Below are 26,632 nucleotides of genomic sequence, written 5' to 3'. Positions count from 1 at the left end.
GGTGTGTGCTGCACCTCTTCCCATAGCATCTCCTCCCTGATGGCCCGGAGCATCTGATCCCCAGGATGCCGGGTATGTGCTGCACCTCCTCCCACAGCATCTCCTCCCTGCTGGCCTACAGCCTCTGATCCCCAGGATGCCGAGTATGTGCTGCACCTCCTCCTATAGCATCTCCACCCTGCTGGCCCGCAGCATCTGATCCCCAGGATGCCGGGTATATACTGTACCCCCTCCCACAGCATCCCATCCCTGCTGAACCCGCAGCATCTGATCCCCAGGATGCCGGGTATGTGCTGCACCTGCTCCCATAGCATCTCCTCCCTGATGGCCCGCAGCATCTGATCCCCAAGATGCCGGGTATGTGCTGCACCGCCTCCCATAGCATCTCATCCCTGCTGGCCTGCAGCATCTGATCCCCAGGATGCCGGGTTTGTGCTGCACCTCCTCCCATAGCATCCCCTCCCTGCTGGCCCGCAGCATCTGATCCCCAGGATGCCGGGTGTGTGCTGCACCTCCTCCCATAGCATCTCCTTCCTGCTGGCCTGCAGCATCTGATCCCCAGGATGCCGGGTGTGTGCTGCACCTCCTCCCATAGCATCTCCTCCCTGCTGGCCCGCAGCATCTGATCCCCAGGATGCCGGGTATATACTGTACCTCCTCCCACAGCATCCCCTCCCTGCTGGCCCGCAGCATCTGATCCCCAGGATGCCGGGTATGTGCTGCACCTCCTCCCATAGCATCTCCTCCCTGATGGCCCGCAGCATCTGATCCCCAAGATGCCGGGTATGTGCTGCACCGTCTCCCATAGCATCTCCTCCCTGCTGGCCTGCAGCATCTGATCCCCAGGATGCCGGGTTTGTGCTGCACCTCCTCCCATAGCATCCCCTCCCTGCTGGCCCGCAGCATCTGATCCCCAGGATGTCGGGTGTGTGCTGCACCTCCTCACATAGCATCTCCTTCCTGCTGGCCTGCAGCATCTGATCCCCAGGATGCCGGGTGTGTGCTGCACCTCTTCCCATAGCATCTCCTCCCTGCTGGCCCGCAGCATCTGATCCCCAGGATGCTGGGTATGTGCCGCACCTCCTCCAATAGCACCTCTTCCTTGCTGGCCCGCAGCATCTGGTCCCCAGGATGCCGGGTATGTGCTGCACCTCCTCCCATAGCATCTCTTCCCTGCTGGCCCACAGCATCTGATCCCCAGGATGCCAGGTATGTGCTGCACCTCCTCCCATAGCATCTCCTCCCTTCTGGCCCGCAGCATCTGATCCCCCAGGATGCCGGGTATGTGCTGCACCTCCTCCCATATCATCTCCTCCCTGCTGGCCCGCAACATCTGATCCCACCAGGACGCCGGGTATGTGCTGCACCTCCTCCCACAGCATCTCCTCCCTGCTGGCCCGCAGTATCTGATCCCCAGGGTGCCGGGTATGTGCTGCACCTCCTCCCATAGCACCTCATCCCTGCTGGCCTGCAGCATCTGATCCCCAGGATGTCGGGTATGTGCTGCACCTCCTCCAATAGCATCTCCTCCCTGCTGGCCCGCAGCATCTGATCCCCAGGATGCCGGGTATGTGCTGCACCTCCTCCCATAGCACCTCATCCCTGCTGGCCTACAGCCTCTGATCCCCAGGATGCCGGGTATGTGCTGCACCTCCTCCCATAGCATCTCCTCTCTGCTGGCCTGCAGCATCTGATCCCCAGGATGCCGGGTATGTGCTGCACCTCCTCCAAAAGCATCTCCTCCCTGCTGGCCCGCAGCATCTGATCCCCAGGATGCCGGGTATGTGCTGCACCTCCTCCCATAGCATCTCCTCCCTGCTGGCCCGCAGCATCTGATCCCCAGGATGCCGGGTTTGTGCTGCACCTCCTCCCATAGCATCTCCTCCCTGCTGGCCCGTGGCATCTGATCCCCAGGATGTCGAATATGTGCTGCACCTCCTCCCATAGCATCTCTACCTTGCTGGCTCGCAACATCTGATCCCCAGGATGCTGGGTATGTGCTGCATCTCCTCCCATAGCATCTCCTCCCTGCTGACCCACAGCATCTGATCCCCAGGATGCCGGGTATGTGCTGCACCTTCTCCCATAGGCACAGCATCTCCTCCCTGCTGACCCACAGCATCTGATCCCCAGGATGCCGGGTGTGTGCTGCACCTTCTCCCATAGGATCTCCTCCCTGCTGACCCACAGCATCTGATCCCCAGAATGCCGGGTATTTGTTGCAACTCCTCCCATAGCATCTCCTCCCTGCTGGCCCGTAGCATCTGATCCCCAGGATGCCGGGTATGTGCTGCACCTTCTCCCATAGGCACAGCATCTCCTCCCTGCTGACCCACAGCATCTGATCCCCAGGATGCCGGGTATGTGCTGCACCTTCTCCCATAGCATCTCCTCCCTGCTGACCCGCAGCATCTGATCCCCAGAATGCCGGGTATGTGCTGCACCTCCTGCCATAGCATCTCCTCCCTGCTTGCCTGCAGCATCTGGTCCCCAGGATGCCAGATATGTGCTGCACCGGCGCCGCATCACTCACCCGCTCTCAGCAGATTAGTGATGGGATCACCAGCCACACCTGAAGTCCTGCTTCCTCTCTGACTACAGTGGCGCCTCATGTGACGTGTTACATGTTACCGGGTAACAGGAGTAGGGTTGCCAGGTCGGCTGATGGAGAAAACCGGACAGGGGGTGGAGTTAGGGGCGGAGTCAGAAGCACACTTTTATGTAGAGTGGGGCTAAGCAATGGGCTTTTTAAAGGACTTCCGAGGCCAAAATCCGGGCCCAAAACATAAAAAAAGTTAGCTACCTTCATGGCTTTGTAAGGCACGGAGGACGCCGTCCGCGCCCTCCGTGCCGTTCCGCCTGGTCCCCTCTGGTAAATAGCCCCCCGAAAGGCTGCGACCCCACGGTCCGGGTCGGCATCTTCTGCCCCTATAAAGATGGCCGCCGGAGCTGGCCACGGCTGCGCAGTCCGCATAGCCGCTACTGCGGCTGCGCAGCTCTAGGGCCAACCCTCTGATCCACGCTGCCTGTTATGTGATCGGGGGGTTGGCCCTAGAGCTGCGCAGCCGCAGTAGCGGCTATGCGGACTGCGCAGCCGTGGCCAGCTCCGGCGGCCATCTTTATAGGGGCAGAAGATGCCGACCCGGACCGTGGGGTCGCAGCCTTTCGGGGGGCTATTCACCAGAGGGGACCAGGCGGAACGGCACGGAGGGCGCGGACGGCGTCCTCCGTGCCTTACAAAGCCATGAAGGTAGCTAACTTTTTTTCTGTTTTGGGCCCGGATTTTGGCCTCGGAAGTCCTTTAAAAAATGTTTTTTACAGTATTTATATCGCACTGACATCTTCTGCAGCACATTACAGAGTACATAGCCATGTCACTAACTGCCCTCACCAGTACATGCACATAAGAGACCACTTTTCACCAGTAAATGCACATAATAAGAGACCGCTTTTCACCAGTAAATGCACATAATAAGAGACAGAGCAGAAAACTATTACAAAACTGGAAAACTATGCAAATAATGCAATGCATTTATGGCGTTTTTGCACAGTGAAGTGGTCGATTTCTTGCGGGAAGTTTTAAAAATTTTTTTTTTTTTCCCACCAAAATTTTTTATTGAGAACAATAAAGTGGACATACATAGGCATAAAGTTAAAATATAAATCTGCGCATACATGTATGTACACATTTTGAGCAAATATAACAAATATAACAGTATAACAGTATAAATTGCGTTGTACAATAGTATGAATTCAAGTGTAAAGTATAGTAAGCAGCGGGCTCAGGCGAGATTGAATGAGATTGAAAGTCACGCCTGGACTATACGGAGGGGAGATAGAGCGGAGCCAATGCACACAAAGAGCGGAAATACAACCAGAGAATTATGGGTCACTCACTCACCATATCTCCAGACTCCTGACCTTACCTTGCTTCCTTCGCAGATGCAGAATCGCATTGCAAATGACGTGAGTGACGCACGTCATGACGTTGGCAACGCAGCGTTGGCGTTGCCGTAGCAACGTCGGGAAGCGCGGGCTCGGGGGCGGTACTTAAGCTGGCGTAACTTACGCTGCGTAAGCTGGCTGGCTGTGCCTTTGACTGACAGCCAGGCAGCGAATCAGCGGTCGCGCAGCGCTGGCGGACGGGTGGCGGCAAGTGGCAAAAGGCATAAAACCGGACATCTTAATTGTCCGGTTTAACATGCCTTTTTGGACAGGACACAGCGGCCAAAAACCGGACTGTCCGGTCTAAAACCAGACACCTGGCAACCCTAAACAGGAGGCGACACCCTCTTGCTACCCTCTAATTGTTTAAATACGTATCCCTAACGGGAAAGGCCCCTTAGCACACTGAGGGTTAAAATTTTACTTTTATTCAGTTAAATTAAAATATAAATAGCAGCGCAATACACATATAAAAAAGGACAGTGCTTATGAACCAAATTGTTATACCAACATGATGTATCCTCCTTTAGACTAGTTGGGCATTCAATAAAGGAAATAATTTCAAGAGGGAGGCTACAGATTCGTAATCAATCTTTATTAATTACAGTATATTCTGGCGTATAAAACTACTTTTTAAGCCTTGAAAATCATCTGAACAGTCAGGGGTCGTCTTATACACCGGGTTTCATTGATGCCGGGTGATACGCCCTATCCTGTTACTGCCTCTCAAATCTTAAATAAAATACAAGGGTGGGCCAGAAGGGTGAAAGAGGCGTGTTTTATGGGCACAGCGCGATCTATTCTTCCATACCGCTCTGATAAACAGCTAGACAAGTGTTATAAACTGTTCTTATCACCTTGCTTCGACACCATCGTCTCACAGACTGTGAGATCACTTGACTCTCCACACCGCAAACAGGATATAGACTTTCTCAGGCTTCTTCAATGTTTACGTTATTTATTCAAGTCACAGAAAGACAGATAGATACAGTCATCATATCCTAGCTATGCCAATCTTCATGTTGCGTTACAAGCTCGTGATGAGACTCCCTGCTGAAGTCTATCAGGTACCTTCTTCCTAACTACGTTACACTAAACTACCTACCTACCACTAAACTACAGCATACTTTATATCAGATTACAGAAAGGAAGAACATGCTTAGAAGTCGTCCCAGTCAGCCTTGCTAGCTAGTGCGGAAGGAAGAAGCAGAAGTGAGCTCTCGTAGCTCCCTCAGCCTTTTATACCGACTAGGAAAGAGTTAAATATGACATCATCTCCGCCACCCCCTAGACCAAATTATTGGTGGACCCACTCGTGGTGTCATCATACACACCTACTTGATTAATAATCAATGAGGCATTTGACCCATATGCAGGAACGTGGATGTTTAGTAAATATGGCCAATGTTTTCTGTTCCTGTGGTGTAGTGTTAAGGTCAGAGTAGTCCGATGGCCTTCTTTTAGGAACATGTTCTCAGTATCTGCGTGTATCCTCTGCTACACGCAGACCCTGAGATGCCTCTGCCTGCATCACAAAACCTCTATTTATTTTAAAGGCATACACTGCGGACAAGCCTTTTACATAAAACTCAGGCCAAGTAACTGAGGCCTACTTAAATTATAACAATCCCCCCTAAAACGGCTTGACCCGCAGATCCCAGCGTCTGAACCTCCCAGTACCTGGTTTCTTTTCTTTTATGTTTCACTTTTCGATGTTCGTGCTCACACAACTTCTCTGCTCTAGGCGATTACCCCTGGAAGAGAGAGAGCAAGACCTCTTGGTCTTCCTGTAACCAGGCTCTCTGGGGAGGCCCTACTTCTAAGTCCCTCTATACCACATGCTCAGCATTTGCGTCACTTACGTATCACTCACAAACTTGCATGACCACAGAAAAGTGAAACTCGTTTGGTTGTTACAAAACGGAGCAGTGCCAGGTGCCTTCTAAAAGAGCGCCTTTATACAATCAGCTCCATCACAGGTACTACTAAACCTATACCCGTAACCCTGTATATCCCTTAATTTAAACTATTGGTTCAGGAGATTGTTTATGAGGCACCAATCTCTGGACCAGGTTAATTTGTTTTACGTAATTTTAACACGCAACCTCACCTGGATAATGATGCCTAAAGTTGTCATCCCCATCCAGACGACCAGTGGGTGTAGAAAGAACTTTGGAACTGCAGAGGCCCAGTCCGAGTGTCCCTGGAACATCGCCGGAACCTTTGTCCGCCAGGTCAGACTGGAACTCACCTGCTCATTTTTGTGTTCTACCTCGTTAAGATCACCTGTATCATGGTGAAATCTTACCTCTAACTTAGTGTACTGTTTGTTTAACCTTTGTAACAAATTTGGTCGTCTTGGATCAAACCCTGTTCCCCTTTGTCCCATGTCGTGTTCTCTTTCAGGACGGGAACTACCCGTGAAACTTTGCACTTTAGAGTTCTCTTAACAATTTGAGAAACAACGTCATCCAACCTGGATGACTGGATCCATATGGGATCTCCACTCACCCAATATGTTCCCCTTGGAAACTCCCCCTTATCGGAACAATTATGAGAATATACCTTGAATGTATCATTAGAACTTATGTTAAAAAACCAAACCTTTCCTTCAGCCACCGGAACTATCGGTTGGGCTTCAGGGTGGATCTTTTGAATGGTAGTCTCGCATTCTGCGTTATTGAGCCTGCAGGCTTCTTCACTAAATTTGACTTGCCCCGGCCAACGCAGGTACTTCTGCAAGAATTGCCCGCATGAGGACAACTCTACTTGCTTCACCTCCCCGTCTAGCACCAAAAAAGGTTGACCTCTCAGGTCCTGGTGTAAGACACGGGTTAAGGTGGGAACTAAGAAAGTGGCGGTGCCTAATGGAATGTTGCACCGTTTCCATTTGTTCACCCAAACATCTCGAAGCTGCCATGCAAAAGATCCTTCTCCAGAAAAATTAATATACCTCCCCTTGTCCAATCTCTCGCTGACAAAATATGTCCCCAGCTGTCCTGATTGGACCTCTTCCCCCCTTATGTCCTGAGGCACAGTGGCACACTATGTACCTGAGGTCGGGAAGACAGTACTCTCTGCAATCGTTCGATTAAGAGTACCTCTTCACTTACCCCAACTATCATGAGGATAAGCTGTTGCATATGGACTGTGTAATATCGTCCCCTGTTGTGACCCGTGTGGTGTGACTGGGGTTCCCTGTGTGGGCTTTCCCTCCCCCAGGACCGCTCTCCCCACCCTCTTTGTCACCTGGAAATGTGGCTTGATCTCGATTTTTACTTCTTGTTTCGAGAACCACCCACCCTTGGCTTTCCAGCCTTTACGTGTGTATAGTTGTTTCAGAGGCACTCTCTGTTGGTAGCTCCAGAGTGTGATGTTGTCCCCTGCGTCTCTCTGGTAAGAGAATTGACGCCTCCTGCTCGTTCCTCTCCAATCTGGAACCATCTCACTCTGCATAACCAAGACAAGGTACCCCTGAATCACACACTCCACCTTTTGCATGTACCCATTGTACTGCAATGTACCTTTTAACAAACCTTTGGATCGGTGCGTCGATTCTGGGAGTGTGGTACTCAATAGCAGATTTATACTGCCATTCAATTCCCACTGCCCGCACACCTGACCCTTCAGACCTTTCACCCACATTGTGCCATGAAATTTGTTTTCTCCTGGCACAAGTGCTCTTTCCCTCCATCCCTGCTTGGTCCATCTGTGCCAATCAGAGGGAGGTGTGAAAGGATCAGTACCTTTGTCACCCAACATCAACATGTTTGGGCCTTGCATTCTCATTAACCCCTTATTATACATGAGAATGTCCTCTCTTTGTTCTCCTAGGACGGAATGGCAACCTAGGATCACCATCAGCATGGTACTCTTCATTATAAAAGCACCACCTTGGGAAAGAAAAACATTAGCACTAGTGGTGCTCAAATACCCCTTTTCAAAATTCGAGTTAGGTCGAATTCGAATAGTAAATTATTCGAGATCAGTCGAATATTCGAGTCGAATAATTTTTACTATTCGATTCGACCTCGGAATTCGAGCTCACTATTCGAGTCGGTATTCGAGCTCATGATTCGAGCTGACTATTCGAAATGGCCTTAAATAGCTTCCAACACTTGTTTTGAGGGTGAATAATGCAAGAAACCTCTTTTTTTCCAAGTAACAACAGCAAGTGATTATGTGGGGATGTTCCTTTAAAAAAAAAAAGTTGAAAAGAGAAGTTGTGTCCAGAAATTTGTTCAGTACTGTATATACTTCTTCTTCTTCTTCTTTATCTTCTATATCTTCTTCTTCTTCTTCTTCTTCTTCTTCTTCTATATCTTCTTCTTCTATATCTTCTTCTTCTATATCTTCTTCTATATCTTCTTCTTCTTTTATATTGTCTTCTTCTTCTTCATCTTCTTCATCATCATCTTCTTCTTCTTCATCTTCTTTTTCTTCATCTTCTTCATCTTCTTCTTCATCTTCTTCTTCATCTTCTTCATCTTCTTCTTCATCTTCTTCATCTTCTTCATCTTCTTCTTCTTCTTCTTCTTCATCTTCTTCATCTTCAACTTCTTCATCTTCTTCTTCTTCTTCTTCATCTTCTTCATCTTCTTCATCTTCTTCTTCTTCTTCATCATCTTCTTCTTCTTCATCTCCTTCATCTTCTTCATCTTCATCTTCTTCATCTTCTTCATCTTCTTCATCTTCTTCTTCTTCATCATCTTCATCTTCTTCTTCATCTTCTTCTTCTTCATCATCTTCATCTTCTTCTTCTTCATCTTCTTCATCTTCATCTTCTTCATCTTCTTCTTCTTCATCTTCTTCATCTTCTTCTTCATCTTCTTCTTCTTCTTCATCATCTTCTTCTTCTTCATCTTCTTCATCTTCATCTTCTTCATCTTCTTCATCTTCTTCTTCTTCATCATCTTCATCTTCTTCTTCATCTTCTTCTTCTTCATCATCTTCATCTTCTTCTTCTTCATCTTCTTCTTCTTCATCTTCTTCTTCTTCATCTTCTTCATCTTCTTCATCTTCTTCTTCTTCTTCTTCTTCATCTTCTTCTTCTTCTTCATCATCTTCTTCTTCTTCATCTTCTTCATCTTCATCTTCTTCATCTTCTTCATCTTCTTCTTCTTCATCATCTTCATCTTCTTCTTCATCTTCTTCTTCTTCATCATCTTCATCTTCTTCTTCTTCATCTTCTTCTTCTTCATCTTCTTCTTCTTCATCTTCTTCATCTTCTTCTTCTTCTTCTTCTTCATCTTCTTCTTCTTCATCTTCATCTTCTTCTCCTTCTTCTTCTTCTTCTTCTTCTTCTTCATCTTCTTCTTCTTCTTCTTCATCTTCTTCTTCTTCATCTTCTTCATCTTCTTCTATATCGTCTTCTTCTTCACTTATTTCTCTTTTCAAATTTTTTTTTTAAAGAAATGCAGCTATTTTTGAGCGTAACAAATAGCTGGTGGCGCACGCATGTTGGAAGCGCCATTGTATGTGCTCCCTGGCAGTGGAAACACACAGACAGCAGGAGGTAAATTCAGCAGCAGGAGGAGGAGGATGAGTGTGTGGCAGCAGGCAGTCAATGAGGCAGGCAGCGTGACATAATAGCCCTGGTACCTAGCGGTGATACCAGGGCTGTAAATAAACACAGCAGGCAGGAGGTCCCAGACAGCGGTCGTGCAGCCCACATTGTGTACACAACTGGGACAACACAGTTTTCAACCCGGGCACCTCAGAAAAATTAAACCTTTTTTTTTTTTATGGTTTTGTAGTTTTGTTTTTACAACAAATTACACAGACAGATATAGCTATTTTTTGACGTAATAGCTGGTGGCAGAGTGGCAGCAGAAGGTAAATCTGTGTACCCTGGCGTTGGGAAACACAGACAGACAGACAGCAGCAGCATCAGCAGGAGAAATGGAGGAGTAATGTGAGCAGCTATTGTTTGACGTAATAGCTGGTGGCAGAGTGGCAGCAGAAGGTAAATCTGTGTACCCTGGCGTTGGGAAACACAGACAGACAGCAGCATCAGCAGGAGGAATGGAGGAGTAGTGTGAGTGTGGCAGCAGGCAGGCAGCGTGACATAATAGCCCTGGTACCTAGCGGTGATACCAGGGCTGTAAATAAACACAGCAGGCAGGAGGTCCCAGACAGCGGTCGTGTAGCCCACATTGTGTCCAATACACAACTGGGACAACACAGTTTTCAACCTGGGCACCTCAGAAAAATTAAACCTTTTTTTTTTTATGGTTTTGTAGTTTTGGTTTTACAACCAATTACACAGATATAGCTATTTTTTGACGTAATAGCTGGTGGCAGAGTGGCAGCAGAAGGTAAATCTGTGTACCCTGGCGTTGGGAAACACAGACAGACAGCAGCATCAGCAGGAGGAATGGAGGAGTAGTGTGAGTGTGGCAGCAGGCAGGCAGCGTGACATAATAGCCCTGGTACCTAGCGGTGATACCAGGGCTGTAAATAAACACAGCAGGCAGGAGGTCCCAGACAGCGGTCGTGTAGCCCACATTGTGTCCAATACACAACTGGGACAACACAGTTTTCAACCCTGGCACCTCAGAAAAATTAAACCTTTTTTTTTTTTTATGGTTTTGTAGTTTTGGTTTTACAACCAATTACACAGATATAGCTATTTTTTGACGTAATAGCTGGTGGCAGAGTGGCAGCAGAAGGTAAATCTGTGTACCCTGGCGTTGGGAAACACAGACAGACAGCAGCATCAGCAGGAGGAATGGAGGAGTAGTGTGAGTGTGGCAGCAGGCAGGCAGCGTGACATAATATCCCTGGTACCTAGCGGTGATACCAGGGCTGTAAATAAACACAGCAGGCAGGAGGTCCCAGACAGCGGTCGTGTAGCCCACATTGTGTCCAATACACAACTGGGACAACACAGTTTTCAACCCTGGCACCTCAGAAAAATTAAACCTTTTTTTTTTTTTTTATGGTTTTGTAGTTTTGGTTTTACAACCAATTACACAGATATAGCTATTTTTTGACGTAATAGCTGGTGGCAGAGTGGCAGCAGAAGGTAAATCTGTGTACCCTGGCGTTGGGAAACACAGACAGACAGCAGCATCAGCAGGAGGAATGGAGGAGTAGTGTGAGTGTGGCAGCAGGCAGGCAGCGTGACATAATAGCCCTGGTACCTAGCGGTGATACCAGGCCGTAAATGAACACAACAGGAGGTCCCAGACAGCGGTCGTGCAGCCCACATCGTGTCCAATACACAACTGGGACAACACAGTTTTCAACCCGGGCACCTCAGAAAAATTAAACCTTTTTTTTCTTTTTAATGGTTTTTTGGTTTTGTTTGTAAAACAAATTACACAGATATATAGCTATTGTTTGACGTAATAGCTGGTGGCAGAGTGGCAGCAGAAGGTAAATCTGTGTACCCTGGCAGTGGGAAACACAGACAGACAGCAGAAGGGCAGTACACAGCAGCCCACTGTAGGTGTAAAATGTGTGGCTGCAGGCGACGTAATAGTCAAAGTGAACCAGGCTGGCTTAGTGAGCAGGAGCCAGGAGGTGGTAAAGGGTGGTAAGGCACATTAACGATGGTTCTTAGCCAGTTCATGTCCCCCTCTCGCCGACAACAGGGGCCAGGAACTCGCCTTCCACCCACGCCTGGTTCATCTTGAGAAACGTCAGTCTGTCCACAGACTTGTGAGACAGACGTGAGCGTTTCTCGGTGACCACACCACCAGCTGCACTGAAGCAGCGCTCGGACAGCACGCTGGAAGGGGGGCAGGACAGCACTTCCCGGGCGTACTGCGCCAGCTCGCTCCAGATCTCCAGGCGCTTGACCCAATACTCCATGGGATCAACAGGGGCATCGCTGTCAAGCCCGCTGTAGGACCCCATGTAGTCAGCCACCATGCGGGTCAGGCGCTGGCTGTGACCGGTGGAGGATGCTGCTGCATGCACCTCCTCTCTAGTCACTGCTGCCGGAGCCTCTACAGTCCTGTAGAGCTCGTGGCTGAGAGACAGCAGGTCTGTGGGGCGCTTGCTGCTGGATGCAGGCACCTGCTGCTGCCTCTGTGCTGGCTGCTGGACAGTGGGGGTGGAAGGCTGGGGGAAGGCTTCCTCCAAGCGCTCAACAAGGGCCTGCTGCAAGCTCCTTATTTGTTGCGCTGGGTCTCCTCCTGCAGGCGGCAGGAACTGGCTCAACTTCCCCTTGAGGCGTGGGTCCAACATCATGCTGATCCAGATGTCCTCCCTCTGCTTCATCTGGATCACCCTGGGGTCTCTGCGCAGGCACGTCAGCATGTGCGCTGCCATTGGGAAGAGGCGGGCCACGTCTGCTGGCACATCGACGGCAGTGCTGCTGTCCTCATCCTCCTCCTCTGCCTCGTCAGCCTCATCCTCTCTCCACCCCCGCACCAACTCAGCTGCACTGTGCTGATCCCCCTCATCAGCAGCAAGGTCAGGGACCTCCACCAAGTCCTCCTCCTCCTCCCCCTCAGAGGTGGACTGTGCAGCTGCTTGCCGCTCCTGCTGGTCCAAGGCTGCCGCTCCCTGTTCCAGCAAAGCATCGAGGGCCCTGTTCAGCAGACAAACCAGGGGCACCCACTCGCAGACCATAGCATGGTCCCTGCTCACCATGTTAGTGGCCTGCAGAAAGGGAGCCAGCACTAAGCACACCTGCTGCATGTGCCTCCAGTCATCATCGGGGACGATGGACGGGATGTTGCTGGTCTTGTCCCTTCTCTGAGCGGCGGAAACAGTGGCCAGGGCAAGGTACTGTTTGACAGCGCGCTTCTGTTCAACCAGACGCTCCAACATCGCCAGGGTGGAGTTCCAGCGAGTCGGAACGTCAAGGATCAGCCGATGGCGTGGCAGATCCAGCTCCTTTTGCAAGTCTTCCAGGCTCGCACAGGCTGCAGCCGAGCGCCGGAAGTGACGCACAACGTTCCTTGCCGTTTCCAGCAGTTCGCCCATCCCCTGGTAGGTGCGCAAGAACTTCTGCACCACCAGGTTCAGCACGTGGGCAAGACAGGGGATGTGGGTCAGGTTTCCCCTGTCTATTGCGGCAACCAGATTGGCCCCATTGTCGGCCACCACCTTTCCGACTCTGAGGCCTCTGGGGGTCAGCCAAATCCTCTCCTGCTCCTGGAGTTTGGCCAACACATGGGTTGCCGTCAGCTTGGTCTTCCCAAGGCTGACCAAGTGCAGCAGCGCTTGGCAGTGGCGGGCCTTCACGCTGCTGCTGAGGCGGGGGGTTTGGCCAGGTGTGCCGGAGGATGGCAGAGGATCGGAGGAACCTGCTGCAGTTCCCCTGACCCTGCGGGGTGGCACCACCCACTGTGTTGCTGCTGCTGCTGTGCCCGCTGCTGCTCTCCCATCCTCACCCCCTTCCACCAAGCTGACCCAGTGGACAGTGAAGGACAGGTAGCGGCCTGTCCCGAAGCGGCTGCTCCAGGAGTCCATGGTGACGTGGACCCTTTCACCAACCGCGTGCTCCAGCCCTCGCTCCACATTGGCCATCACAAAGCGGTGCAGTGCAGGAATGGCCTTGCGGGAGAAAAAGTGTCTGCTGGGGAGCTGCCAGTCTGGGGCTGCGCAAGCAAGCAGCGCACGAATGTCGCTCCCCTCCTGCACGAGCGTGTACGGCAGGAGTTGGGAGCACATGGCCCGTGCCAGCAAGCTGTTCAGCTGCCGCACGCGACGGCTGCTGGGAGGCAGAGCCCTAACCACCCCCTGGAAGGACTCGCTCAAAAGGCTCTGGCGTGGCCTTTTGCTGGCACGGGAATCAGCAGACACAGCGGAGGAGGCTCAGGCCACTGAGGACTGGCTGCCAGAACAGGCCTCAGTGTCGGCGGCAGGAGTTGCAGAGGGGGGAGGAGCAGTGCGTTTCCGCACTCCTGCTGGTGCTGCTGGAGGAGCAGGAGGGCGGGTGGCTGCTGTTGCTGCTGCTGCTGAAGGCTGTGCAGTGATGGGTGTGGTGCCACTGCCAGCACCAGATGCCTTCAGCCTCTGGAACTCCTGATGCTGGTGGAAATGTTTCGCAGCAAGGTGGTTGATGAGCGAGCTGGTGCAGAACTTTAAGGGGTCTGCACCTCTGCTCAACTTCCGCTGACAGTGGTTGCAAGTGGCGTACTTGCTGTACACTGTGGGCATGGTGAAAAAGCGCCAGATTGGTGACAGAAACATCCCCCTACGGCATGGAAGCGCTGCTGCCTGTCTCCCTGTGGTGGTTGGGGGGGGGGCTTGGGGGGCTTGGGTGCGGCTGGTGGTGGTACTGGCAGATGCTGCTGCTGCTGCTGAGCCTGAGACACCAGCAGGCTGTGGGACCTGCCTACTGCTGCTGCCAATGCTTGCAATGATGCGCCTCCTTGCAAGGCCCACAAGAGCATCCTCCTCCTCCCCCTCAGAGCTGCTGAGGACGACATCCCCTGGAGGTGGTGGCACCCAGTCTCTGTCTGTCACCGGGTCATCATCATCCTCCCCCTCCTGAAACATGTCCTGCTGGGATGAGGACCCCCCAAACTCCTCTCCTGATGCATGGATGGGCTGCTTGACTGTCGCCACAGTCTTGCTGTCCAATCCCTCATCCCCCAAAGTGCCCATCAGCATCTCCTCCTCCAAATCGCCAACAACAGCAGACAATACCCTGATGGTGCCTGGGGTAAAAATACTGCTGAGTGACAGGTCGCCAACTTGTGACGGTGAACTGGCCTCCTCCCCAGACCCTGCTGGGCGGCTGCTGCGAACAGGGGTGGTGGTGGTGGTGGTGAGGGTGGAGGCCTCGGATGCAGAGCTGATGGCGGGCTGCTCATCCTCCGTCATGAGTTGCACCACAGTGTCTGCATGCTTTTCCTCAATGGGACGTTTCCGACCCGGCTGGAGGAAAATCGGAGCAGGTGCTACACGCTGCTGCTGCTGTGTCTCTGCAGCGTGAGTTGCAGATGCTCCTGCTGGGCGGCGCCCAAGGCGTCCACGGCCAGTGGCTATGGGAGGAATGTTAGCCACTGACGCTGCTGCTGCTGCTGCGGAACTGTGCATGGTGGCGCGCCCGCGCCCGCGGCTTGCCACAATGCTGCTCCCTCTCCTCCTGATTCCCTTGCTGCCCTTCCCCTTGCCCAAACCGCGCTGGCTGCCACTTCCAGACATCTTAAATGTTTTGGGCGTATAGACAAAAGTTTTTTAAAAGGGCGGGTGAAAAGTGGGGTACTTTAATGGAGTGGGTTGGTGGGTGAGGTGACTGAGTGAGTGTCCCTAGTACAGTAAGTAAGTAGTAACAGTCAGGAAGTACAACTAGCAGTTACAATAATCAGTAGTAATCACAAGTAAATTTAGTGTGTGTACACTACAGACAGTGAGTGCACGCACGCGCAAACACGCGCAGGAGCTAGCCTATGAACAGTGACTGAGTGAGTGTCCCTAGTACAGTAAGTAAGTAGTAACAGTCAGTAAGTACAACTAACTAATTACAATAAGCAATCAGTTATCAGAAGGAAATAGAGTGTGTGTAGTGTGTGTACACAGACAGTGAGTGCACACACGCAGGAGCTAGTAGCCTATGAACAGTGACTGAGTGTCCTAGACTCCTAGTACAGTAAGTAGTAACAGTAAGTACAACTAACTAATTACAATAAGCAATCAGTTATCAGAAGGAAATAGAGTGTGTGTAGTGTGTGTACACAGACAGTGAGTGCACACACGCAGGAGCTAGTAGCCTATGAACAGTGACTGAGTGTCCTAGACTCCTAGTACAGTAAGAGTAAGTAGTAACAGTAAGTACAACTAACTAAATACAATAAGCAATCAGTTATCAGAAGGAAATAGAGTGTGTGTAGTGTGTGTACACAGACAGTGAGTGCACACACGCAGGAGCTAGTAGCCTATGAACAGTGACTGAGTGTCCTAGACTCCTAGTACAGTAAGTAGTAACAGTAAGTACAACTAACTAATTACAATAAGCAATCAGTTATCAGAAGGAAATAGAGTGTGTGTAGTGTGTGTACACAGACAGTGAGTGCACACACGCAGGAGCTAGTAGCCTATGAACAGTGACTGAGTGTCCTAGACTCCTAGTACAGTAAGAGTAAGTAGTAACAGTAAGTACAACTAACTAATTACAATAAGCAATCAGTTATCAGAAGGAAATAGAGTGTGTGTAGTGTGTGTACACAGACAGTGAGTGCACACACGCAGGAGCTAGTAGCCTATGAACAGTGACTGAGTGTCCTAGACTCCTAGTACAGTAAGTAGTAACAGTAAGTACAACTAACTAATTACAATAATCAATCAGTTATCAGAAGGAAATAGAGTGTGTGTAGTGTGTACACAGACAGTGAGTGCACACACGCAGGAGCTAGTAGCCTATGAACAGTGACTGAGTGTCCTAGACTCCTAGTACAGTAAGTAGTAACAGTAAGTACAACTAACTAATTACAATAATCAATCAGTTATCAGAAGGAAATAGAGTGTGTGTAGTGTGTACACAGACAGTGAGTGCACACACGCAGGAGCTAGTAGCCTATGAACAGTGACTGAGTGTCCTAGACTCCTAGTACAGTAAGTAGTAACAGTAAGTACAACTAACTAATTACAATAATCAATCAGTTATCAGAAGGAAATAGAGTGTGTGTAGTGTGTACACAGACAGTGAGTGCACACACGCAGGAGCAGCTAGTAGCCTATGAACAGTGACAGTGAGTGTCCTAGTACAGTTACAGTATATGACTACAATACTAATACAATCAGTAGTAAAGGACAGCAGAAATACTGGTATAGAATAGAGAGAAATAAACAGAGGACAGGAGGACAGCTGCCCACACAGGCAAGGCCCTGAGGCCTAAAGCTGTAAGCCTGCAGCAGCTGGCCTGTCTCTATGTAACACAAAAGCTACTAACTAAAATACAATGTCTAACTAACTAACAACAATATAGGTGTGTATAGGAGGTGTATGTGAGCAAAAACGCTAGGTAAATGACCACAATAAAGCTCTTGCTAAGCCAAAGCACAAAGGAGCAACTCTCTCTCTATGCAAGTCTCAGGCAAGGACGGAGAAACGTAACATGGCGGCCGCTATTTATAGGGTAGGGGCTGGCCAGGGTCCCCCTCTGTGATTGGCTGCCGTCAGAGGGCCTGGGAGCCCTCTGATTGGCTCTAAGGACATCAATCTGGGCTATGACGCTATTCGAGCTCGGTACCGAATAGCCCATTCGAATAGCTACAGCTATTCGGAGCTCGAATACCGAGCTCGAATAGCTGGAAAAGAGCTCGAATATTCGAGCTACTCGAATATTCGAGCTCTGCTGAGCACCACTGATTAGCACTTTGCATTATGCTTTGCTCAGACAGTTTTGTTAGTCTCTTTCCGATCTCCGAAATCTCGTGTTTTAGTCTCTTTCCAATTTCAGGAATCTCGTGTTTTAATCTCTTTCCAATCTCAGGAATCTCGTGTTTTAGTCTCTTTCCAATCTCAGGAATCTCGTGTTTTAGTCTCTTTCCGATTTCAGGAATCTCGTGTTCCTCCAAGCTTAGATTGGCATCTGGAACCTTTCGCTTATCCGACTGACATCTCCATCCTTGCTGCCAGCACTGCAGCTGTCTCCATTCCATATTGCCAAACACCTGAAATCGAAATACAAACAAATCAATTCTTATTAATGATTTGGGATTCGCCCTGCGGCTTGTACTCTTTACCCTTTAAAATGATCAATATATACCGTAATTGATCTCGTTGTTTTATGGTTCTCATGAACTCTGTTTACTCTTTTTGGTAGATTGGAGTTAAACTTCACCCCCCTACCTCAGTACTATCCTCAGTACTTACCTGTTTAAAATATGCTCCCGCGGACTTCACCTTTGGAAGCTCGCTTCACCTTTGGAAGCTCTCACCCCATTGCAGCTCACTCCACATCTCCCCTGATCTGTCCATGCGCGGCCGTCGCATGCACAGATCACAGATGCCACACCTGATGCTGCTTTGCAGGTGAGCCTGCAATGCTCTTACTCATTATCGCATTTACTTATCTAGAACTTCATCGTGATACCAGCTCTGCTAGAAGTTCTGTGTGTTGTACCCTCTGATCAATGTTTGCCGTGCCACTACCTAGACTACCAAAAAAAACGGCTGCCTCCCTGTAGGAAGGAGCGCTTTGCACTTAAACTACACAGGGTGCAGGGCTCAGCATACCAGCGTCACATGCCTGTATGCAGATCCCTGAATGCCCACATGGTAGGTAGTCACATGGCAAACAGCGTACTGATACACTGTCACTCTGTACATGGCAATTCTATCATCTGTATAATTGCCCCATGAACTGCGGTCAGTTTTTGTTCTTTGTGCTACAATTGATAGGAGCTGGAAAAAACATATTTGACCAATCAGTGGACGAAAAAAAACACACGAAAAAACTGCCCCAGCCCAGCATAGACCTCTCAGTCAAGCTCTGGCCCTGTCCACGACAAAAACCGGAAAAAAACGTTACCGCTCTGCAGCCGCGGCGACGGAAACCCGGAATTGATCAACTCCCTTTTTTCCAACTCCGGCACCCCCCTGATGCACTGTCCCCCCTATACTCTATTGGGAACTCATGCTGCACCACCCATTAAGGTGCCCCACTTACAGGAATAATCCCGCAAGCAACTCAGTACAGACACTTTCCTGACCTGCACTGCTACGTGTGTCCCTGCACCTAGCTTGGACACTTTTCCTATCCGTGCTCCTGCTAATCTTACAGTAATAGCTTGGCGCACGTATCCTGGCATTCCTTTCCATGGACTCAGGGAAAACCTCTGGGGAAATACTTCGAGACCCGAGACACACAGTAGCATGTCTCTGTATTTCTACCCCCCTCCCTTTCAGCTGCTCTGCCCAGAGCCGCGAGCACAGCCTGACGTGACGTGGATCCCCCAGCCCCTCCTCCCCCCTGCCATGACGTGTGGGGGCCATGACTCTCGGGGGCGGGCTCTCTCCACTGCCGCCATTTTGAGTCCTGGACTGCCAGCTAAGATGGCTGCTCCCGTAGCAGCCTCTCGTTTCCTATTAGTGTTGGGCGAACATCTAGATGTTCGGGTTCGGGCCGAACAGGCCGAACATGGCCGCGATGTTCGGGTGTTCGACCCGAACTCCGAACATAATGGAAGTCAATGGGGACCCGAACTTTTGTGGTTTGTAAAGCCTCCTTACATGCTACATACCCCAAATTTACAGGGTATGTGCACCTTGGGAGTGGGTACAAGAGGGAAAAAAAATTAGCAAAAAGAGCTTATAGTTTTTGAGAAAATCGATTTTAAAGTTTCAAAGGGAAAACTGTCTTTTAAATGCGGGAAATGTCTGTTTTCTTTGCACAGGTAACATGTTTTTTGTCGGCATGCAGTCATAAATGTAATACATATAAGAGGTTCCAGGAAAAGGGACCGGTAACGCTAACCCAGCAGCAGCACACGTGATGGAACAGGAGGAGGGTGGCGCAGGAGGAGAAGAAGGCCACGCTTTGTGAGACACAACAACCCCGGCCTTGCATGAGGGCAAGAAGCGTGCGGATAGCATGCTTTGTACCGCCATGCAGTCATAAATGTAATAAAGATAAGTGGTTCAATAAACAGGGACCACGCGGCAACGCTAACCCAGCAGCAGCAGACGTGATGGAACAGGAGCAGGCGCAGGAGGAGAAGGCCACGCTTTGTGAGACACAACAACCCAGGCCTTGCATGAGGGCAAGAAGCGTGCGGATAGCATGCTTTGTACCGCCATGCAGTCATAAATGTAATAAAGATAAGTGGTTCAATAAACAGGGACCACGCGGCAACGCTAACCCAGCAGCAGCAGACGTGATGGAACAGGAGCAGGCGCAGGAGGAGAAGGCCACGCTGTCAGGAACCGGCCCGCGGCACGCCTGCGTATACGGTTCCCGACTGCGGGTTTGACCAGATTAAGCGGGGAACAGCCTTATTTAAGCTACAAACAAGGCTGGAACCCCTCAAACACTTCTCACTGCCACCACTAGCTGTTCGCTAGACACTTCCACTCTGCTGTCGAGTCCTCAGCGCGCACTCCGCGTTTTCGTATCTGGGTCAGCTTTGCGCTTAGGCCAAATACGGGAACGCCACGCACCCACACACACACACAGTTGCAATCTTACACTGTCGTGAAGCAAAGACCCACTAACAGTCGTTCCGAACGATACTGTTAGCCACTCTGCTGTCGCTACTCGCACTGGCGTTGTTCGTACGTTGGGTCAGCTGCGCGCTTAGGCCAACGTATGACAAACGCCCCCACACACAATGCAATTACAATTTCATACGGTAGTGTTGCTCAAGCGTACAATTAGGCATGAACTTATACACGGTTACACTTCAGTCTCTTCTAGGCTATGAGGGTTAGTTTAGTACGGCAGAAGTCAAACTTATTAAATAATAATTTAATATTCTAGAAAAACATAGAACAGTGCAAAACTGAAGATATACAAAGAGATTACAAAAAAAAACAAGTAAAAATAGTTACAAGATAAAATGTACAAAGATAACACACAAAGCGATTTTGCTTACCAAAATAAAGGGATCCCGATAGAAGAATCGTGGACTTTGGTGTGGACGGACACAGTCTGGCTAGACCAGGAGTTCACTAGCTTGGGCCAGGAGACCGGCTGCCACTACCGTCAGAAGAGAACTGCTTTGAGGTAGCTGTCCCCTGGTTTTTATAATGAAATATTCGCCTCGAGGCTGTAAGCCTGTGTGGACAGGGGGGAAGCTGGATTTAATTACATCCTCAGTCATAATTGGATTTCCAGAGATCCAACATCCACTATAGTCCACACACCCAACAAAAGACTTCCTTAGCCCAATTTCCCCAGGTTACAATGTCTTTACATCAAGAGATTGTTAAATGAGGCTTTTCAACTCCACCAATAATTCAATTTCCACAGGTAGAAAATGGTATCAAAAGGACTTCACCTCTTCAATAATTTCCAGTAGGCTGTCAAATACATTTCAAACATTCAGGTGTCAGCTTCCCCCTGCCCCCAAGACTCTAGCAGGCTTGCCTTGTCCCAATGGCTGACACCAGACTCAAAAGCCATGCCGACCAGCCTATTCTTCCTCAATTGGCAGGTAATTAGCAGTAGACACAGTTTCCCCTGCTGGACAATGGGGCAGAGGTAATGGACATCTACATACAGAATTACATTAGACAGACTTCAGTTTACTCTGGCCAGGTGACCAATTACTCCCAAGCCCAATACACATCTGAGGCATTATTCAGACAACATGGTCTGACCACCTGTATAGGCTTCACAGCAACTGTCTAATTAAGGGTTTCCTCATTAGAAGCAGGCAATGATAGGTAATTTACACTTTATACGGAATTCCAGGAAGACTGGCTAACAGACAATCCCATATGTTACAGTCAAAAAATGAAGGAAATATGTTCCTGTTATCCTTAATATCATCAGCACCTCAATATATCTCCACACCTCCGCCGTTAACTTGGTGCAAGGCAGATGATCTTCCCAGATCATCCTGCCTGCACCTACACTGTTGGTTCTGCTTGACGGGACAGCCCATCAGCATTCCCATGATTGCTCCCCTTCCTATGTTGAATGGTGAAGCTATATTGTTGGAGAACTAAGCTCCATCTCAGCAGTTTTCCATTGTCCCCAGAAACCCGATGTAACCAACTAAGAGGGTTGTGGTCGGTTACGACGGTGAATACACGACCGTAGAGATAGTGCTGCAGCTTTTGTAGGGCCCATACAATTGCCAAGCACTCCTTCTCTATGGTGGCGTAAGCTACCTCCCGGGGTAGCAGCTTCCGACTTAAGTACAGAATCGGATGTTCTTCCCCAGTTTGGTTTACCTGGCTTAATACAGCACCTAGGCCAAAGGCTGAGGCGTCCGTCTGGACTACAAACCGTCGGCTGAAGTCTGGCGCTTGCAACACGGGAGGGCTGGCTAGGGCCCTCTTCAGAGCTGTGAATGACTGTTCACATTCTGGTGTCCAGAGAATCTGCTTGGGCAGCTTCTTTTTTGTGAGGTCTGTCAAGGGCTTGGCGAGGGCACTGTAGCTGGGGACAAACTTTCTATAGTACCCCGCAGTCCCTAAGAAGGACTGAATCTGCTTCTTCGTGTGGGGGGTGGGCCAGGACACAATGGCATCTACCTTCCCAGTATCTGGACGAAGCTCTCCCCCCCCCACCACATGTCCCAGGTACTGAACCTGTTTCATGCCTATCTGACACTTGCTAGGCTTGACTGTTAGTCCTGCTGCAGTGATGCGCCCCAAAACCTGTGACAGCTGCGCTAAGTGGTCGTTCCAGTTGGCGCTAAACACGGCGATGTCATCTAGGTAGGCGACAGCGCAGTGTTCCAAACCTTCCAGGAGACCATTTACAACCCTTTGGAAGGTGGCTGGGGCGTTTTTCATCCCAAAAGGCATCACATTAAACTCAAACAGACCTGAGGGGGTGATAAAGGCAGACCTCTCCCGTGCCTCAGCTGTTAGAGGGACCTGCCAGTATCCCCGACTCAAATCCACGATTGTTAGATATTGCGCGCCAGCTAGCTTATCTAACAATTCGTCGACCCTCGGCATTGGGTAAGCATCTGATGCAGTTATCAAATTTAGTTTTCGATAATCTACACAGAACCGAGTGGTCTGGTCCCGTTTGGGTACTAGCACTACAGGTGATGCCCATGCGCTGTGCGACCGTTGGATCACCCCTAGTGACAGCATTTCCTCAATCTCCTTGCTGATGTGGGCCTGAACCTCAGGGGAGACTCTATAGGCTGACTGTCTAACCGGCTTGTTATTTCCGGTGTCAACATGGTGTACAGCCAGGCTGGTCAGACCAGGGCGGGCTGTAAAGGTACCACGGTAAAGGGTCAGCACATCAGATAGCCCAGCCTGCTGCTCTGCTGTCAACTCCGGATTGATCTGCACCTCGGTAACAGAGTCGGTTTCCTGGGTGGATGCCAGGATGTCAACCAGGGCCTCTGCTTCACCGTCCGGTAGCAAACTGCAGACAGGGAGAGCGCAAGCGGTTCTAGCATGATGTTCCTTTAACATATTTACATGGTATGTTTTCAGCTGCTTACCTCGGTCATCCAGCGCGACCACATAGGTCACATCACTAATCTTCCTATGTATGGTATAGGGCCCATCCCAAGCGGCCTGCAGCTTATTCTGTCGCATCGGGTTTAGGACCCATACCTTGCGACCTACCTCATAAACTCTCTCCCTAGCCCCGTGGTCATACCACTGCTTCTGGGTGGCCTGGGCTTGAGTCAGATTCTCTCGCACTAACCCCACCAGGGTGTCCATCTTTTCCCGGAACTTCAGAACGTATTCCACTATGGAGACCCCGGGGCCCATATCCTGCCCCTCCCAGACCTCTCGAATGAGATCGAGGGGTCCGCGTACCCTCCTCCCATATAATAGCTCAAAGGGCGAGAACCCGGTGGATGCCTGGGGCACCTCACGATAAGCAAACAGTAAGTGGGGCAGGTATCGCTCCCAGTCTCTCCCTTGCGATTCAACAAACACCCTTAGCATCTGTTTTAGAGTACCATTAAACCGCTCACATAACCCATTTGTCTGGGGGTGGTAAGGGCTGGCCATGATGTGTTCTACCTGCATCTGCTTACAGAGGCATTCCATTAGGCGCGACATGAATTGCGGGCCGTGATCGGTGAGCATTTCGCGGGGAAAACCGACCCGTGAGAAAATGCGCACCAATGCGTCCGCAACCTTGTCTGCCCGTATGGAGCTCAGGGCTACAGCTTCAGGGTAGCGAGTGGCATAATCTACCACCGTAAGAATGAAACGTTTCCCTGTGCTGCTGGGTACCGCTAGAGGCCCAATTATGTCAACAGCAACCCTTTGGAAGGGCTCCTCTATTATGGGTAAGGGCCTCAGTGGGGCTTTGTCGGTGCCACCAGCTTTGCCGACCCGCTGACAGGCGACACAAGACCGGCAAAAATCAGCAATATCTGTCCCCATGTGGGGCCAATAAAAATTGTGGGCAAGCCGGGATTTGGTCTTGCGGATCCCCAAGTGACCAGCCAGGGGCACCTCATGTGCTATTCTCAATAGCTGCTCCCTGTACCTGTGAGGAACAATCAACTGCCGGTCGGCCTCCTCCACTTCAGACGGCTCAGAGGGAATAACCTCTCTGTACAGTCTGCCGTGTTCCCAGTACACCCTCACTCTGTCGCCCTCCACCGGTGCCCTGTCCGCCAGACTCCTGAGCTCTTCCAGGCTGCTATCAAGTCGCACAGCCTCGGAGAACTCAGCGCTGTCGGCCACAGGCACCAGGGAGGTGGCAAACTGAGAGGCCTCTGGGTTCTCAGAGCCAGGCTCTGAAGTGGAAGAGCCCGACCCAGTGACATCAGCCCCTTCAGTGGACAATTCGTCTGCTGCAGCCCGGTGAGCACTGCGGGTCACCACTGCAGCTGACGGAACGTTCACGGTACACATGTCATTATGCAACACATCACATTTTACATCAACATTATCTGCATTCATGGTAACAACATGTCCTCCTCCAGGCCTGGGTACTGGAGACTCACTAGGGCTGGCTCCTAGTACACAGTCCGTAGCCCCTGGGGCCTCACCAGCACTCCCCGCTTGCACAGCATTATCACACAGTACCTTGCAAGAGTCCTGAACTTCTGCTGGGGGTGCAGGCCCCATGGGGTGTGGAGTAGGCTCATACCGGGCCACTAACCGTCCCAGGTCAGTACCCAACAAAACGTTTGTGGGGATGGCATCCGTTACCCCCACTTCTTTCATTCCGCTGCCGGCCCCCCAATCCAGGTGGACCAAGGCGGTGGGTATGGCGGGGGTGACACCCCCAACTCCTTTGACAGCCATAGTCTTGCCAGGAATGTACTCCTCAGGGTTCACAAGCTGGGGGTGCACTAGAGTCACCTCTGCTCCAGTGTCTCTTAGACCGGTGGTAACCGTATCCCCAACCGTGACAGGTTGCAGATTCTCTGCATAGCTACCTGCATTCCTGGTGGCACACAACGCATTCCGGGCCCCGCCAGAGTTTGGGGCTTCCTTCTTCTTTTCTGGGCACGTAGCACTGATGTGACCCGGTTTGTTACAGGCAAAACATCTCCGAGTGTCAACGGTGGCTGTTCTACCTCCAGGCGGCTGCGGGACCTGGCTTCGCTGGGTGCTCAGAGGAGAAGGTCTCGCAGGCTTTTCTCCCTTCCAGCTGGGCGCCGTAGTCCTCCGAAAATCAGATGCTCGATTGGACGTGTAGGCATCAGCAACTTTCGCGGCCTCATCCACGGTCTTTGGCTCTCGGTCCCGTACAAACTGCCGGACCTCAACAGGGCAAGTGTGGAGGAACTGGTCTTTTACTATCAGTTCCTGCAGGGCATCAAAGGTTTCAACAGCCAGTCCTTTTACCCACTGCTGGAAGGCAGTGCGCAGGTTGCAAGCATGATCCAGGTAACTGTCATTAGGACCTCGCTGCACTGTCCTGAAACGTTTGCGATACACCTCTGGCGTGAGGTGGTATCGCGCAATGATGGCTTTCTTAATTGCCTCAAAGTCTGTTTCTTCCTCCTGGGGGAGACTCACAAACGCCTCCAGGGCCTTGCCTCTCAGCCCTGGTGTGAGGTATCTTGCCCACTGCTCACGGGGCACCCCATACTGCCGACAAGTCCTTTCAAACCCCTGTAGGAAAGTGTCTATGTCAGAGTCCTTGTCCATAGCGGGGAACTTATCCAGGGGGATTCTGTGGACTCGCTCACCTTCGCGTTCTGCGGGTCCAGCAGACCGGTTCTGCTGCTGAAGTTTAGCCAGCTCCAGCTGGTGTTGCCGTTCAGCTCTTCCCTCCTCTGCCTGTCGGTGCAGTAGAATCAGCTTTAGGCGCAGTTCAGGATCAGCCGAGTTCAGTAGCTGTAGATCAGCTTCCAGAGATGGCATCTCCCTGCTTGGTGGATCGTCCAGGACATCGTCTCCACTCGCATTCTGTGGCGGGAGCGATTCCTCCTCTGGCGTGTCGTGAGCTGCATCCGCTGACGTTGAAGCACGGGCTCGCTCTGCCTCATCATACTCCTCGAGCGCACGAACTAACTGCTCCTTAGTCTGGCCGCTCACCGTCTCGATGCCTTTGTGCTCACACAGGTTGAGTAGTATCTCTTTGTTTTGCCTTGCATAGCTGGATGCTTTCTGAGCCATCGTGTTGCAAAAAATAAAAAGAAAAAAAAAAGGGGGGAAGGGAAAGCAAATACCAAGTGTGTATCTTTGAACAAAAAAAAAAACGTATATAGATTCTGCACTGAGTAGACTTCTGTAGGCTAGTTGCTTCTAGCAAGCTTCCAGCCTTTAGTACTCAGAATAGCGAGCTAAACTGCGTACTAATGTACTAAACGATCCCACCGCTGCCAGCCAATTATGTCAGGAACCGGCCCGCGGCACGCCTGCGTATACGGTTCCCGACTGCGGGTTTGACCAGATTAAGCGGGGAACAGCCTTATTTAAGCTACAAACAAGGCTGGAACCCCTCAAACACTTCTCACTGCCACCACTAGCTGTTCGCTAGACACTTCCACTCTGCTGTCGAGTCCTCAGCGCGCACTCCGCGTTTTCGTATCTGGGTCAGCTTTGCGCTTAGGCCAAATACGGGAACGCCACGCACCCACACACACACACAGTTGCAATCTTACACTGTCGTGAAGCAAAGACCCACTAACAGTCGTTCCGAACGATACTGTTAGC

General features: G+C 50.6%; 1 protein-coding gene across 1 annotated transcript in view; it reads right to left on the bottom strand.

Moving 5' to 3' along the window:
* The window catches only part of LOC137527476 (uncharacterized), a 36,264-nt gene extending 10,643 nt beyond the window's left edge, over positions 1-25,621 (bottom strand). Inside the window, exon 1 of the mRNA XM_068247991.1 lies at positions 24,480-25,621. Coding sequence (XP_068104092.1) covers positions 24,480-25,621 — 1,142 coding nt within the window. The remainder of the gene's footprint in view (positions 1-24,479) is intronic.
* Positions 25,622-26,632: the final 1,011 nt, after the last annotated feature.

Source organism: Hyperolius riggenbachi, chromosome 8 (assembly GCF_040937935.1).
Source record: "Hyperolius riggenbachi isolate aHypRig1 chromosome 8, aHypRig1.pri, whole genome shotgun sequence".
In the NCBI taxonomy this organism is placed as follows: Eukaryota; Metazoa; Chordata; class Amphibia; order Anura; family Hyperoliidae; genus Hyperolius; species Hyperolius riggenbachi.
Note: the sequence above shows the minus strand (reverse complement) of the source record. Positions and strands in the feature narration are given on the sequence as shown.